Raw genomic sequence first — 13,765 nt, 5'->3', positions numbered from 1 at the left:
AAATACCAAAGCAAAGTGGGTATTCAGTTATTTTTTCCTAAACCTCAGTTACCAGGTGCCCCGAGGTGTTACAGCGGTCCCGCACTTCCATTTGTTTTCCTTCTACTGCCTACATAGCTAAAGAAGGACTTCTTACTGTTCTTGACTCCCGTGGCTAACCTAAACTCCATGGCTTCTTCGCAAGCTTTCAGGTCCAAGCACCCTTCTTCAGGCAGAAGAGAGTTCGAGGATTGCAGAAGTTCTCTTAGGTAGAAACGAAACTTCATCTTGCACAGGGGCAGGGTGTTGTGGTTGTGCACATGCATGTGTTGCCCGCACCTGACAGCCCTCCTCCTGCCGCAGCCCCTTGCAGGGGGACCTCTGCGGCCGGCCTGCCTACGAGGGGAAACCCGCCTGTCTCCCTTTCTCTCCTTTAAAGGAGAATCCATTTGAAGCTTGTTCGAGGCCCTTTCATTCAGATATATTCTTCCCACCCACTTTCGGGTCATGACCCCGGGCTGAGAAGCGCTGCTGGAGCCGGGCGAGAGCCCACGAGAAGGGAAATGGCTGCAGTGCAGAGGAAGCGCGCGGCCTCCGCCCCGCCCGCACAGCCAGGCGGGCGTCGCCGGCAGGATCCAGCCGCGGTGCTGAGGGCCGCGCTCAGCCTTGGAAAGCAAAACGTTGCGGGAAAGAAACGTCCCCCACACGAGAAAATGCGGTACCCCGCAGCCCACAGGACTGAAGCGGCTCCAGCCGGCGACCCCGCCCGCTGCACAGCACGCATGCGCAACCCAGCTCCTGCCAGGGCTACGAAGCCCGCAGCCGCGCCGCCCCCCATTGGCCCGGCTGGGGCGACCTCCCCAAAATGGCGGTCGCAGCCCCCGCCCTTCCCATCATGGCGACGCCCTGGGGCCGGTCACGTGCTCCCGCCGGGGACGCCCCTCCCCCTCCCGTCATTTGAGCGGTCTCACGTGACCAGGAACTGCCCCGCCGCTGCGGCAGCGGAACGGGTAGCGGAGCCCGGTAAGGCCAGGACCCGCTGCCCGAGCTGCTCCGGCCCGCCTGGCTCCGAGCCTCTCGCAGAGCCCCGCGGCGGGCCCGTCTCTCCGGGGTCTACCCTGTGCCCCGGCGCAGCGCCGGCCGGGCGGAGGCTGCCGGCGGATCCGGTCCTGCCGCGGCCGAGGTGAGCGCGGGCAGGAGGGGGCCGCGCCGCCGCTCAGGCTCCGGCTCCTGGCTCCCAGCGGCGTCTCGGCTCTGAGCCCCTCAGAGGATCCTGCCCGCAGCCCCCGCCCACACCCGCAGGGCTTGCACCCGGCAGCGCCGGTCGCTTCCCTCCTGCAGCTCGCGGCAGCCGGTGAAAAGATGCCCTTTGACACCCGTGGCTTTGGGGTCGGCCCCGCAGAGTTCATTTCAAGCGCGGCTAAATGGGTTGCTTTAAATTCCCCAGGACCAAAATGATACCCGAGTTGTCGGGGCGCCTTGGCCCCGGCTCCGCAGAGGGGTGGGGAGCCTCTGCCCCGCACGTTTGTAAGAGCACACTTGATTGTATGGTGCAGTCAGGGATGATCCTACCTGGAGCGCTTGGAGTAGACCTACAGTCCCCTCCCACCCTACTAGTCCGTGTTGTGTTAACATAAAGCTCTGGGCAGCCACTGGTGGGTGCTGTAATGGCAGCTGGGAGCAGTCCGTTGTCCTTAGCTGCACTGTGGCTGTTTGAAATAGTGTGCTGTGACCTAAAGGTTCTTCCTTTCCCCTGGCTCCTCTTCTCCCTGCCCCATTGCTGCTAGAGAGGTGGAGGGTGACTGCTGGTGCAAAGGTCCCTGCTTAGTTGGAAGCAACTTCAAACTTCTTTTCCTCAGGAAAATGCTTGAAATATGTTGGGGCCTCCCAGCCAGCTGTCATGTAGGGTTTGGCAGTGTTTGGGTTGGGTGGTCTTGTCTTTCTGCAAATCTCTAACTTGAGAATCCAGCAGCAATAGCTGGATTGGGAACAGAAGCTCTAGGGCTCCCAAGTAGCAGCCTTCCCCACCCCTGCTCTGCCAGTCTTACACATCAGTCCTGCAAGCTGCTTCATGCGGGCAAAACTTTGCTCCTGTGCCCAGCCCTACTGACTTACAGGGCCTGCTCCAGGGAAGTACAGCGAATTGGGGGACCCTGAACAGATGACATTCACGAATTCAAGTTCTTTCTCCTTGCTTTTTCACCTTTTTTTTTCTCCCTCCACTCAGGTTTTCTCCTTTAATTTCCAGCTCCGTCCCTTATACCACCATGCCACCATTTGCATCACTCCCATTTGCATGCATGCCTCTTATCAGCTTGTACTAGGTGTTGTACCCACACAGATGAACATCCCTACCTCATTTGTCTGATTTCTGTCTCCTGTACTCTCATTTTCTATGCTTCCTTCTTTGAAAAGCCACATTTTTTTCTCATCTTCCACTAACAAATGCAAGAATCATATCAAGATCTGAATCCCAGACCTCATCTTTCCTTTCTCATTCTTTCATATGTGTCCCTATGAAGTGTTTTGGGAGTAACCTGCCCTCAGCATCATTCCCTTTCTCTATTTCAGGTCCAGTCACTCAGAGCACCAACAATGCCATCCAATAAGTCTGTCTCAGATGCCCCAATCTTCCAGTTCACAAACTGCCGGATATTGAGAAATAACCAATTGCAGAGGTGAGTGTGCAGCATGGTTTGCCTATTTGTGTCTGTCGAGTGCCTGGGAAAAGTGATGTTGGACCCCAGAGAACTGCTGCTTAGAGGAGGAAAGTTCCAGGAGCTGGACCCAGGTCTCTTGCATGGCAAAACAGAACGCTAATCTTGGGACTCCCAGATTCTTATTACATCCTAAGACCTGTAGAAGACACATATGCTGAGTTACCTATGCAGCAGCCCATTAGAAGAGGAGAAGACTCCTGTCATCATCATTTCATCTGCACTATGCTCTTTCTGCATTCTTTCCCTGCAGGGAGAAAGAACCCAATGGGTTCCTGACCCGCTAAATAGAAAAATATAGATGTTGGTGGCACTGGCCTGGCAGGATAGGAACCTTCTGAGGATGACAGTTCCCAGGGGAGAGCATGCTTGGTGCTGAGTTGTTCTTGCCTCCACTGTCCATAATATACCTGGGGCTTTGGCTCCAGGGATATAGGAATGGCCCATCTGATGTCCAAAACCACTGCCAGAGAATGATCACTGTTTGGGCCCTCTCTGCTCTTAGGAGTGATGGTAGATCTATTACATGCATGGCTATATTTTTAGGGAGGACCTGTGGGTGAGAGAAGGGAAGATCCTCAACCCAGAAAAGCTCTTCTTCGATGAGAAGGGGTTTGCTGATATTCAGCTGGATTGTAAGGATAGCATCATTGCTCCCGGATTTATCGATGTGCAGATCAATGGTAAGACATTGTAAGGTGGGTCAGTTTGATGACATCTTACTTGGAGTTGACTCCAGTAGCCTCTCCCTAGTGGCTACACCTAAGCTCTGGCCTTCAATGCTGACTGTCCTGCTGTTCCAGTGCAGGCCTCAGACCCGCAGCAGATTACTGTTCTCATGGTGGCAGAAGGAGTCCCTCTCTCTTGTGACTGGTATCCATCAGGCATGTGTGTCAGGGGTTCCTTTCTTCTATCATCTCCTCTCATCCTTCTCCTACTGACAGGACTTGGGTTAAACAACATGCAGTTTTCAACAAGGTCTACTCTGGCTGTCCAGTGCTGGGCACTGCCAGAGGTAGATATGCCAGCTGTACACAGAGTGGCCTAACAAGGTAAATTCTATGTCCTCATTTTCTTTATGATCCAGGAGGCTTTGGGGTGGATTTCTCCCTAGCTACTGATGACTTCAAATCAGGGATCAACCTGGTTAGTCAGAAGATTCTCTCCCATGGAGTGACCTCCTTCTGCCCCACCCTGGTGACCTCCCCCCCATCGGTCTACCACAAGGTACGGGGAGACCATGGAGCTAGCTCCCATAGTGTAGGAGGCTGAAGCTGGGTCAGCCCCAGCCCATTATACCTCAACCTCTGGGAAAGTGGTGGCATGTGGGACCTGGGCTGGCAGCTGCCTGTTGGGATGTGGCATGGATGGGAGGAGCTGGACTCTAGACCTGAGTCACTTGGTCTTAACCTTCAGACAGCTGACACAGTAGCATTCCTAGGGTCCCTTCAGGCAGCTGACAAAAGCAAATGGGGACTGAGATCTGCCTGCTCTGAGGGATATGTTGTTAGTGACACATGATGGTCTCTTTGGGAGTATAGTGAGGGCAAGGCACTGGAAGACTGAAGCAAGGGGGCTCTGGGGAGGGTCTTTTCTGAAGATCAAGGTTTTTCCTAACATTAGCCATGTCAGGTTTTCCCACTGTCAGGATTGCTGTTGAAAGCTTTACACAGCAAAAGAGCAGCTCTGTGCTAGGTGGCACCATTCCACTGAGGAACAGTTCCCTCTCACCCTGCCCTGGAATAGCAGGGGCAAAATCATTCTCTTCTATACCCATACCCATGGGCCTTGACTAGGGACCTTCCTACAAGCAGGAGGGGTACCATGTCTGTGAGGTTTCTAACAGGTCCCTTTCTGCTAGGTTCTTCCTCAGATCAGCGTAAGAAATGGAGGAGCCCACGGAGCAGGTGTCCTGGGTAAGTAAACAGCAAAATCACCTCCTAGTACTCTTTCCCAGTAGTCTCCCCGCTGTATAGGGCTTCTTGCCTCTGCAGCAGGTGGAGACCACTGCAGAGGCGAACTCTTATGGAAAACACTGACCATGGCTGACAGAGGCCTGAAGCACCGTGTTTTGGGGAGGCCAGAAATGAAATGGCCAGGGCTCCTGGAGATCTCCGTTGGGATATGCAAGTTACCACGGTCCTCCAGACTGCTTCAAAACAATGAGAAAATGACCCTGCTGATAGTGTGTGGCCCAAAGTCAGCAGGTTGGCTATGCCGGTAGTGATGCTATCTCTCTCTTCTTATGGAGTACAGCCATTAGAGACCCTCATTTTTAAGGGGTGGACCACCCAGGCACCCCAGGGTCAGCCCTATCTGAAACCTAGGGTAAGTCACCTGGGGAAGAGTCACCTTTCATTGGCCTTGGTATTTTCCTCAAATCTCAGTTATTGTAAACTTTGTGTGGAGTAGAAAGCAGGAAATGGGGGCAGCATGGTGACTTTGGAGAGGCCAGAGCCAGGAGAGTAAAGATGATAGTTTTATGACTAATACAGGGAGAGGGGGGAGAGCCTTGACTTTTATCCAGCCCTGCAGCTGCCTGCTTCATTCTCAAAGCCATCTAGGAGGGTGGTGTTATGGCTGGGTCAGGATACCACAATGGGTGCTTTATTTTTGTGTGTTCAGAGAGCAGGAATAATTATGGCTGTTCTTAAATCCTTTCCCTTGGGCAGGAGCCCATCTGGAGGGGCCTTTTATAAGTAGGGAGAAGAAAGGGGCTCATCCAGAGCACTGCCTTCGCACCTTTGAGTCAGGAGCCTTCCAGGACCTGCTTGCCACCTATGGGGCCCTAGACTGCATCCGGATTGTCACTCTGGCCCCCGAGATGAAGAGGAGTGGTGAGGTTATCGAAGAACTCACTAAACGAGGCATCTGTGTCTCGCTGGGTAAGGCTCAGTCACGGAGTGGGAGTGCAGGTCCAGAAGGTCCCTGAAGATCCTAATATGTACTATTTACATTGCAAATCCTGGGCATCACTCACTCTGTAGCACTGGTCAATACCTGGGTGAAAGTACACTGATGTTGATAGCAAAATTTAACACAAATGAACTGCCTTTGCTAACTGGGCTGGTTCATTCTGAGTGCAATACAGAAAGCTTTCTCCTTTACCAGATGCATTTCCTGATTTAAAGTGGTACTTGAGTAGTCCCTATTATAGGGCATGAATTGAAGCCTTTAGTATTTGATTTCCCTCTCCAAATTCTTCCCTTCTCTCTCCCTAAAGACAAAGAAAAAATCCCTCTGCTTCCTTTCCTTATTTGTGTAGCTGTGCTAAGTCAAAATCCTGCGCAGCTCTGGAGGTCTGCATTGAAATAGCAGTATCAGAACTTTTCTGTAAATATCAGCAGTGCTCTTCTGTCTTTAGATGGCTGCATAGCCACAAACAGCAGCACAGTTCCCAACTAGTTGGGAGTAGCTCACTCTGCATTTATAGTGGCAGTGTTTTAAAGTTCTGTCATGAACAGCCAGATTCACTCCCACATGAATGAGCAATTTGGAACTGAGCAAAGGGATGGGGGTCTGTATCTAGGGACAGAATTTGATCCATGTTTTTCCTTGAAGGCCCTAAGTGAGGCCAACCATATGAAATTGTTCACAGAAATACTAAAACATCCAAGGTGAGTGGATTTTGGGCATATAGCTTGAGGTACCTAAAGGAAGTCAGGCTCCCAGACAGTACCAAGCAGGGATTCTTGAAACTCCACCTTTTTGATGTGCATCCTAACCTCTTTGCAGAACTTAGGACAGTGTCATTTCAAAGTGGAAGCCAAACTCTTGCACTTTGAGCTAGCTGGATTTTGCTGATGTTTCCCCCACATTTTCCTCTTTGAGCTGAGATCAAACCAGCTATTTTAGATGCCCTCAAGTGCTGAAATTGAGCCACTTAAAATAAGGGTTTGTAACAGAACTGTGATTGAATGCAGTGCTCACTACCCCGCAGCCTTCATCAAAGAAAATATCCAGAAAATATCATCTTCTCTCTCCTTCCCCCACTCTTTCTTCACACACACCCCCTTTCTTCCCCCGCAAAAACCCCCAAAACAAACAAACAACAACTCAGTTTTTGAGTAATAGTTCCTAAAAACAGACACCAGGAGAGCACGTCCTTCTATGGCCCTAACCTGACCAAAAATCAGAATCCTTCATTGAAGTCCCTGGAAGCCAAGCAGCATGTGTCTGTTACTCTGCAGTATTGACCCAAATTCATCTCAGCCTCCAGTGCCTCTAGGCATATTTAGGTGTAATTCTCCAGTTCGCATTGGAGAGTCCATTGTCCAGTTCTCAGCTGTACACCAGGTGGCTTTCCAACACTGGAGCATCAGAGCAAACTTGCAGCTTGTGAAATAAGCACACCTTCCTCTTGGAAGTCAATGGAAAGAGGAGAAAGCAGTCTGAGATTTCATGTGGCACTCTTTATTCACAGGTCACTCTGTGGCAAATCTCTCTCAGGCAGAGGAAGCTGTCCAGCATGGTGCTACCTTTATTACTCACTTGTTCAATGCCATGTTACCTGTAAGTAGCTGGGGAAGGGGGTGTCATCACCTTCCTTGCTCCTTTTCTCTCTGTCGTGCTTCCCTTGGGACTTATTCTTGTCTCCCATGTGCTATGCCCTGTCTGTGGGAATTAAACATGATCTCTACATCTAAACAGAAGACTCTGCTGCCTGAGCTAAAGGACATGGGTCTCTTAGCCAAAGGCCATAGCAGGCTTGCCAGCCTCTCTGTACCCCAGCTACATATAGGAGACAGAGCCCCTCGCTGACTGGAGACTCAGCAGACTCACTTCCCCTCTTCACTCATGTCCAACTGTGGCTGTCATGGCAGCACGCCTAACTGTAGGGAGCTGGCCACCTATGTTTTTCTGCAAGGTAACCACCATCTCTCTCTCTCTCCTTTCCCCTTGCCCAGTTCCACCATCGAGACCCTGGGATTGTTGGGCTGCTAACGAGTGACAAGATCCCCACCGGTCGGAGGGTGTTCTATGGCATGATATCGGATGGCATCCACACCAACCCCGCTGCTCTGAGGATCGCACATCGTGCCCATCCCAAAGGTGTGTCCCTGTAGTCCCCTCCTGTCTGCACAGTACAGCACCTTCTCCCAGAACACTGGGTCTGTAGGAACTGACCTTCTTGCCAAATACGGTATCCTCCTCCAGTGGTGCTGGACAGGTTACCGTTACTTAAGAGTCATGCATATCTGAGGCCCTCAACTCAATCTAGAACAGTGCTTCAATGGCCTCTGATGTTGACTCTCAAGCTGTGGCACATGCTGCTGGCAGCTCCTCTGTTTCCATTGAAAGAAGCTTAATACACCTGAGTTGCTTTGTTGATATTTCCTTGCAAGTGATTGCTGCAGCTGCCCAAGTACTGTATGGGGTTGGGACTGGGATTAGCTGGCTTCCTGAGGCTGTCTCCCTGTTGAGTAGTGATTCCTGCAGTGGATCCAGTAGACACCCCTTCTGTGAAATGAGTCAGGGCTGCCTCTGTCTCCCAGTAAATGGGTGTCAGTGTCACACATCACCCACATCAACCTTACAGTAGTGATATCAGAAGAATGGCTCTGGCTTTTCTTGTGGAGGTGACCTCCCCAAGGTGGAGCAAAGAGTGAATCTTAAGCTGTCAGCCTGTTCTGTGAACAGACTACGGGCTCTGACTCCAAGGACATTAGTCCTATATCCTTCTCCAGCAGAGTAACAAATGATTCCTATTTATCCATGTTCCCACAAAGTCCAGTCTAGTGCTGCTCTTCAGTTCCCCCAACCTTCCCCATCATCCTCACTTCCGAGTTTACATTTCAGTCTGTGGCTTCCCTTTAGTCTATGAATGACCCAGCCCATGGCCTGATCCTCTCACCCAGACCTCTTGCCCTGTGCAGTGTCCTTGTTCTTCTTCCTACTCACTTGTAGTCCTGAGCTGCACCAATATGGTATGGCAGCTCTGAGAAGACACCTGCCATGTGTTCCAGTTTATTAGCATCTGCTCTGCAAGCGTGCATCATTCTGGCTGTTTCATAAGTCTCTCCAACTGCTGCTATTAGATATCCCAGAGAGTGGTATGACCAGGATTTGTTCATGTGGGGTATGATATAAGCAGCTGTAGAGGTAACAGGAGCTACTCCTTGTTTTCCTCAGGCATGGTGCTGGTGACAGATGCCATCGCTGGAATGGGACTGGCTCCAGGAAGGCACACCCTGGGCCAGCAGGTGATTGAGATAGATGGGCTGAACACCTACATTGCAGGTGAGTGCTCTTCCTCCTGCAGCACTCCCAACAGCCCCATGGGCTGCAGAGCAGATGTGAGCCCTGTGCGCATTAACCCCAGGAAGACTGGTGGTGCTGTGAGGAAGAGTATTTGGTTTCCCTTCCTGTCCAGAGGGCTCTGTTGTTTTGCTTTGCTTTCTACTGCTTTCTTCCTTGCTTTCCAAGGAATTGCACTGAGAGGCTCCATGGAGGCCCCGCCTGAGGAAGTCGGGCACCTCCTGTGGGAAAAGGCTCAAGAAGACATCATTTGCTTAGTTTTCACATCTTGACTGGGGCTGCTCTGAGCAGCCTTCCCTGTGATTGTAAGGGGAGGGACTCCCACTGAGTAAGATAATAAGGACCATTTCATTCCATTCTTTGGTTTAAAAACCCTGCTCTTTCCCAGGATCCTAGTGCCCATGAGAGCCTGCTGCACTGAGGCAAGAGGGGCTGAGTATGCTTTTTCCCCTGCCTAGTTCCAGTAACACATCCCAAACAGTTAGTCATCTGTCTAGCCCCCTTCTCCAGCTCTGCCATAGCCCCTCAATCCAGCTCTCTCACACCCACTGCCCTCCCTGGCCTTCCCTGGAGCCAAAATTTCTGCTGGCTTGAAATGAGGTTTGAAAGCCCTCATAAAAATCCACTCCTTGGATTTTTAACCCCAGTGGGTTGTGCTAGGACTCATGTATGCTCCCTTCCTTGTGTTTAAATGGCAGGTGGATCTGCTCAGTTTCCTATCTTTTCTCCTTGTCCCCCACAGGGACAAAGACCCTGAGTGGCAGCGTAGCAACCATGGATACATGTGTTCGACACTTCCTAGAAGCTACAGGTAAGCCCAGGCTCTTTGTTGCTACTTGTGGACTTTGGGGTGGAGAAAGCTGCTTCCTACTGTTGCCACCTTTTCCAAGGCAAAGGTCTCTTTGGCTGGTCAAAGGGTGTTCAGCACCTTAGATGAAATTAGATACATTGTCAGTTTCCAGCCCCTGGCTGGTCCCAAGTCCACTGGCAGGCATGGCTGCACTTTATCAGGGACAGACAGTAGGCTTTATGGGGACTGAAAGCAAAGAACCCTGCCCCCAACTGCTCCTTACTCCTACAGGCCCCACTGATGGGATCTCCTTCTCCCAGCCCCATTCCAGTAATGGTTAGATAGCAGGGCCTGCAGTAATCTTGCTCACCTGCAGGCTTCTTTCATCCCTGACAGCTCAGCAAAGTGTCATAGCGTGACTGCAGCCTGTAATGGGAACTGAAGCAGAATGCTGGGGATACCTTTGGGAGAGTCTGGGACACTGCATAGGTCCAACTGGCTTTAGTTTCAGTCCAGGGCTGGGCAGCCACCAGCAGCCCTGCGGCTGTCAGTGTCTTGCAGAGTCCTGCTTCAGTCAGCCTGTTGCTGTTCCACTGAAGGGCTCCACAGGCTGGGATGCATGGGAGGTGCTCCCCAGAGGAGAAGTCTGCATTTAGCTTCTGTCTCTCTCTCTCTCTTCCCAAGGGTGCACGGTGGAGACAGCACTGGAGGCTGCATCTTTCCACCCAGCCCAACTCCTAGGAATTGAACACAAAAAGGGGACCCTGGACTATGATTCAGATGCAGGTATGGATATGAGGGAAGGGTGATAGCTCCTCCCAACCAGCTGCTGCAGTACCTCCTGATGGGTGAGGCTGGGACCAGACAGACATGAGCTCCTTGTCCCCTGTTCTGGTCCTTGTAGAAGGACCTGAGAAAGGCATAGGTGCAAACTGCACCACTGTCAGTGCTTCTACTACACCTCCTCTTTATTGGGAGGTAGGATGGGGCTGGCACAGCTGTGACTTTCCTGTGTTGGCTTCTTTTGGCAAAAGCTCAGTAGCAGGATGCTCTGTCATTCCTCCATGGGAATGGGGGACCTATTGGTTCTTTGATATCTATTTTCTGAGCTAATTATTCTTGTACCATCAGATCCCTGTGGCAGGTTGGAAGCCAGAGGTGACTGTAGGCACTTCCAGCACCCCATGTTTGTTCAGTTGCCTGGAGCAGGTCTTCTGCTTGGGTTACATGTTTTAATTGTAAACTGGGACCCTTGCAGTCCTCATGGCAAATCCTTAGTGGGACTCTGCTAGAATCCAGTCCTTTGCCATCCCAGCTCCTGCTAATGGAGGGCATTCTTCCCAGTTGGCTGCCACTCTGACTACTGTTTGCTTTCCTGGCTGTCTGCAGATTTCCTGATGCTGGATGACAGCCTGCATGTCCAAGCCACATACATCGCAGGTGAGCAAGTCTGGAGACAGGACTCCTTTACTGTATGAAACCAGAGACTCGCCTGGCCTTGGCTTTGCTCCCCACAGCCCTAGTGCCAACCGTTGGCTCTTCCAGGTGTCTTGGTCACTGGGTCCTGGCAGCTGCATCGCCCTCTCCCTCCAAATGCGACATTTTTTTTAAAGTCCTATTTGGGGCTTTCCTTGAAGGAATCTAGCACCAAAGAGCTGTTCATTCTAGAGCAGCTGCTGCTTCCAGTCGCCAGCCATGCCTGCAATGAGTTCATCAGTGCTTTGCTGACAAAGGTGAGCATGGCAGGGATCATCACGCAATGGACCAGCTGGAAAGATGGGGCAGCTGTCCTTCCTGGAACACCTGAGCCGAGTTCCATAGTGGCTGCCAGCACTGTCCTGTGCCAGTCTGAAACTGCACAGCCCTGTGTACTTATCAGTCAGATCCAGTGCACACACCTGCTCCCAGGAGCTAAAGCCATTTCTGTCCCTCACACTGCCTTGATCTCTCCCTGTGGCAGTCCCCCACACAAGAGCACTTGGTTCCTAAGGTGCAGCTCTTTTCTAAAAGTTCCTCTGCCCTGTGTAAAACTGCTCTGGTGGAAGCTCAGGAGTTAATTGTAAGCCTGTGGAGGAGACAGTGCCTCTGCCTTGCACTGTCATCCAGGGGCTCCAAGGTCCCATCATGCTTTTGCTCACCTGTTACCCAGAGCAGTACCTCCACCCATGCACTTTTGGTCTTGGGACAGATGCAGTGTCTAGGGTGTCATGCTGCAGGGCAGGTTTCCCCCTGGGAGCAGGCCTCAATGCTGTACTCCAAATCCAGAAAAACAAGGCATCCCTGGCCCCTTGTGCCTTCCTTCTGCTTGGGCATTGAGTTCATTTCAGGTGGCCTCTGTTGCCTTCATGGACAACTTCCTGCAACAGAAAGCAAAGTTCTTAAACCATGCACACGTGCAAAATGGATCTGACAGGGTCTGATATATATGCCCATCAGTATCTTAACATACAGCTTCCCTAGAGGATTTTGCATTGCCTCTTAGTTTCCTGGTGCCAGCTATGAGATGCTTTTGCTGTCCAGAATGTGTTGGAAATGGCAGAGAGACAATTGCAAGCCACTGTGCCTATCAGGATGGTGGGGTCTTTCATGGTTTATACCCCAGAGTCTCTGTGGAATTAGGCCCCTTTTAAGATGGTTGTTCATCTGTTCATTATTCCCATATTCATTATCATCCCCTCAAGGATTTGTCAAACAGCTTTCTGCCACTTAACAGCTCTCCCTAATTAAGGCTGTGAAATAATTTCCAGCCCAAGTCTGATCTTGATTTAGAATTTATGGCCAAGAAAATGTCTGAAATGCCTTGTGACTAAGGTCAGAAATGATGTCCAAGAAGCGTCTGGTCCATCAGAATTTTGGTAGAGATGAGACTTAAAGAAATATGATGAGCCTTACCAAGTTTAAAGGTGATATAGAGCCCCTAAAGTCTGAAAGAGTTCAGCTGGGTTTGTTCTTCCATGTAAAAGCTTCCAGTACCTTTTTTAAACTTCTGAGAACAATGCTTGAAAGAGCCTTCAGGACAATTATAACCCCTGCTGGAATGACTGACAGCTCTGGAAAGTGTCTAGCATCTGGTGCCTAGGTCAGCAAAAACTAAAACCTCCAAGACTGCAACGTTTGAAAGAGACATCAAATATCGTGCTGTGAAATATTGCTTGATCTGGCAGTACAGGACTCGCTAACAGAACTTCTGACAACCATGGGGTTGCTGCCCAAAAATCAAGGGAATGCTAGGAGAAAAACTATTTCAGACAGACCTTCATTTTAAAAACACATTTCACTTAATCTCTTAGCGTTTTTTCTCCCTACCCAAAAAACTGAATGCTCAAAAGGAAATCTGCTTACAGCATGGTTGGGATAGCTTATCCAGTATGCAGGTTCAAACATACCTTTATATATGTATTGTTGAAACTCGCCCATGCCTTCTGTTCCACCTACGTTCGTGGTATGTCACATACCAAAATGGGACATTTAACAGCTGGATTTAAGGCTGCATGTTGGAACATGGGCTGTCTCCTTTGTGGTGCACTTGATAGAGGGTAGTTTGTTGAACTGGGGATGAATATATTCCAAATGATGTGGTGGGATTTGGTATTTGACAGTGGAGGGCAGTATTAGGTTAGGTGTGGACATTGCCTTCACCTAGGGCTTGTGTTTAGCGTCTGTGTGAGGGAAAACCCACTGGGAAACTGAATCCGCTGTGGACAAGTGGCTTTTTTTTTCCTTTGGCAAGGGTGGGTGGGAGGAACAAGCGGCAGAGGTGCAGGCGCTTTCCCGGAATTAGGCCTCTGCTTGGCAGACGTTTCTGCGCTGCTTTAATTTTAAAGCACGGAAGGAAGCCGCCTGGCATTCCCCATTCACCTCAGCGGAGTGAAGGGGAAGAGCTGCCCGCTGGCTCTGCCGTCTCGGCGCCGCGGTAAGTGGCTTTTATTCCAGTCCCAAGGCCGCAGAGGCCGGTCGGGCGTGGGTGGCTCTTCGCTGAAGGCAGGAGGAGGGCCGGGGCTGCAGCGGGTGGCGTTGCCCG

The 13,765-nt window shown here is 51.0% G+C and overlaps 2 protein-coding genes across 5 annotated transcripts in view; both read left to right on the top strand.

The window, feature by feature from the left end:
* Positions 1-904: 904 nt before the first annotated feature.
* AMDHD2 (amidohydrolase domain containing 2) overlaps positions 905-13,765 on the top strand; it is a 20,037-nt gene continuing 7,176 nt past the window's right edge. The window contains exons 1-12 of one of the 3 annotated variants that reach the window (XR_002095693.1): positions 905-1,002; positions 2,551-2,657; positions 3,243-3,379; positions 3,784-3,923; positions 4,558-4,612; positions 5,369-5,581; positions 7,120-7,208; positions 7,604-7,748; positions 8,829-8,936; positions 9,697-9,765; positions 10,429-10,530; positions 11,134-12,269. Coding sequence is in view for 2 of the 3 variants with exons in the window: in XM_019507646.1 (XP_019363191.1) it covers positions 2,575-2,657; positions 3,243-3,379; positions 3,784-3,923; positions 4,558-4,612; positions 5,369-5,581; positions 7,120-7,208; positions 7,604-7,748; positions 8,829-8,936; positions 9,697-9,765; positions 10,429-10,530; positions 11,134-11,222 (1,230 nt within the window). In the remaining variant the exon portion in view is untranslated. Of the gene's footprint in view, positions 1,003-1,026; positions 1,163-2,550; positions 2,658-3,242; positions 3,380-3,783; positions 3,924-4,557; positions 4,613-5,368; positions 5,582-7,119; positions 7,209-7,603; positions 7,749-8,828; positions 8,937-9,696; positions 9,766-10,428; positions 10,531-11,133; positions 13,027-13,765 lie in introns of those variants that run through there. The other 2 variants (XM_019507646.1, XM_019507647.1) reach the window with 2 other exon arrangements.
* CUNH8orf33 (chromosome unknown C8orf33 homolog) overlaps positions 13,521-13,765 on the top strand; it is a 25,327-nt gene continuing 25,082 nt past the window's right edge. Inside the window, exon 1 of one of the 2 annotated variants that reach the window (XM_019507645.1) lies at positions 13,521-13,657. The gene's annotated coding sequence lies outside the window, so the exon portion shown is untranslated. The remainder of the gene's footprint in view (positions 13,658-13,765) is intronic. The other variant, XM_019507642.1, reaches the window with a different exon arrangement.

The sequence above is a fragment of the Gavialis gangeticus genome, unplaced genomic scaffold, assembly GCF_001723915.1.
Source record: "Gavialis gangeticus isolate Ggan-Ray unplaced genomic scaffold, GavGan_comp1, whole genome shotgun sequence".
Taxonomy (NCBI): Eukaryota; Metazoa; Chordata; order Crocodylia; family Gavialidae; genus Gavialis; species Gavialis gangeticus.
The sequence above is the reverse complement of the archived record's forward strand: the minus strand, read 5'-3'. Positions and strand labels throughout refer to the sequence as shown.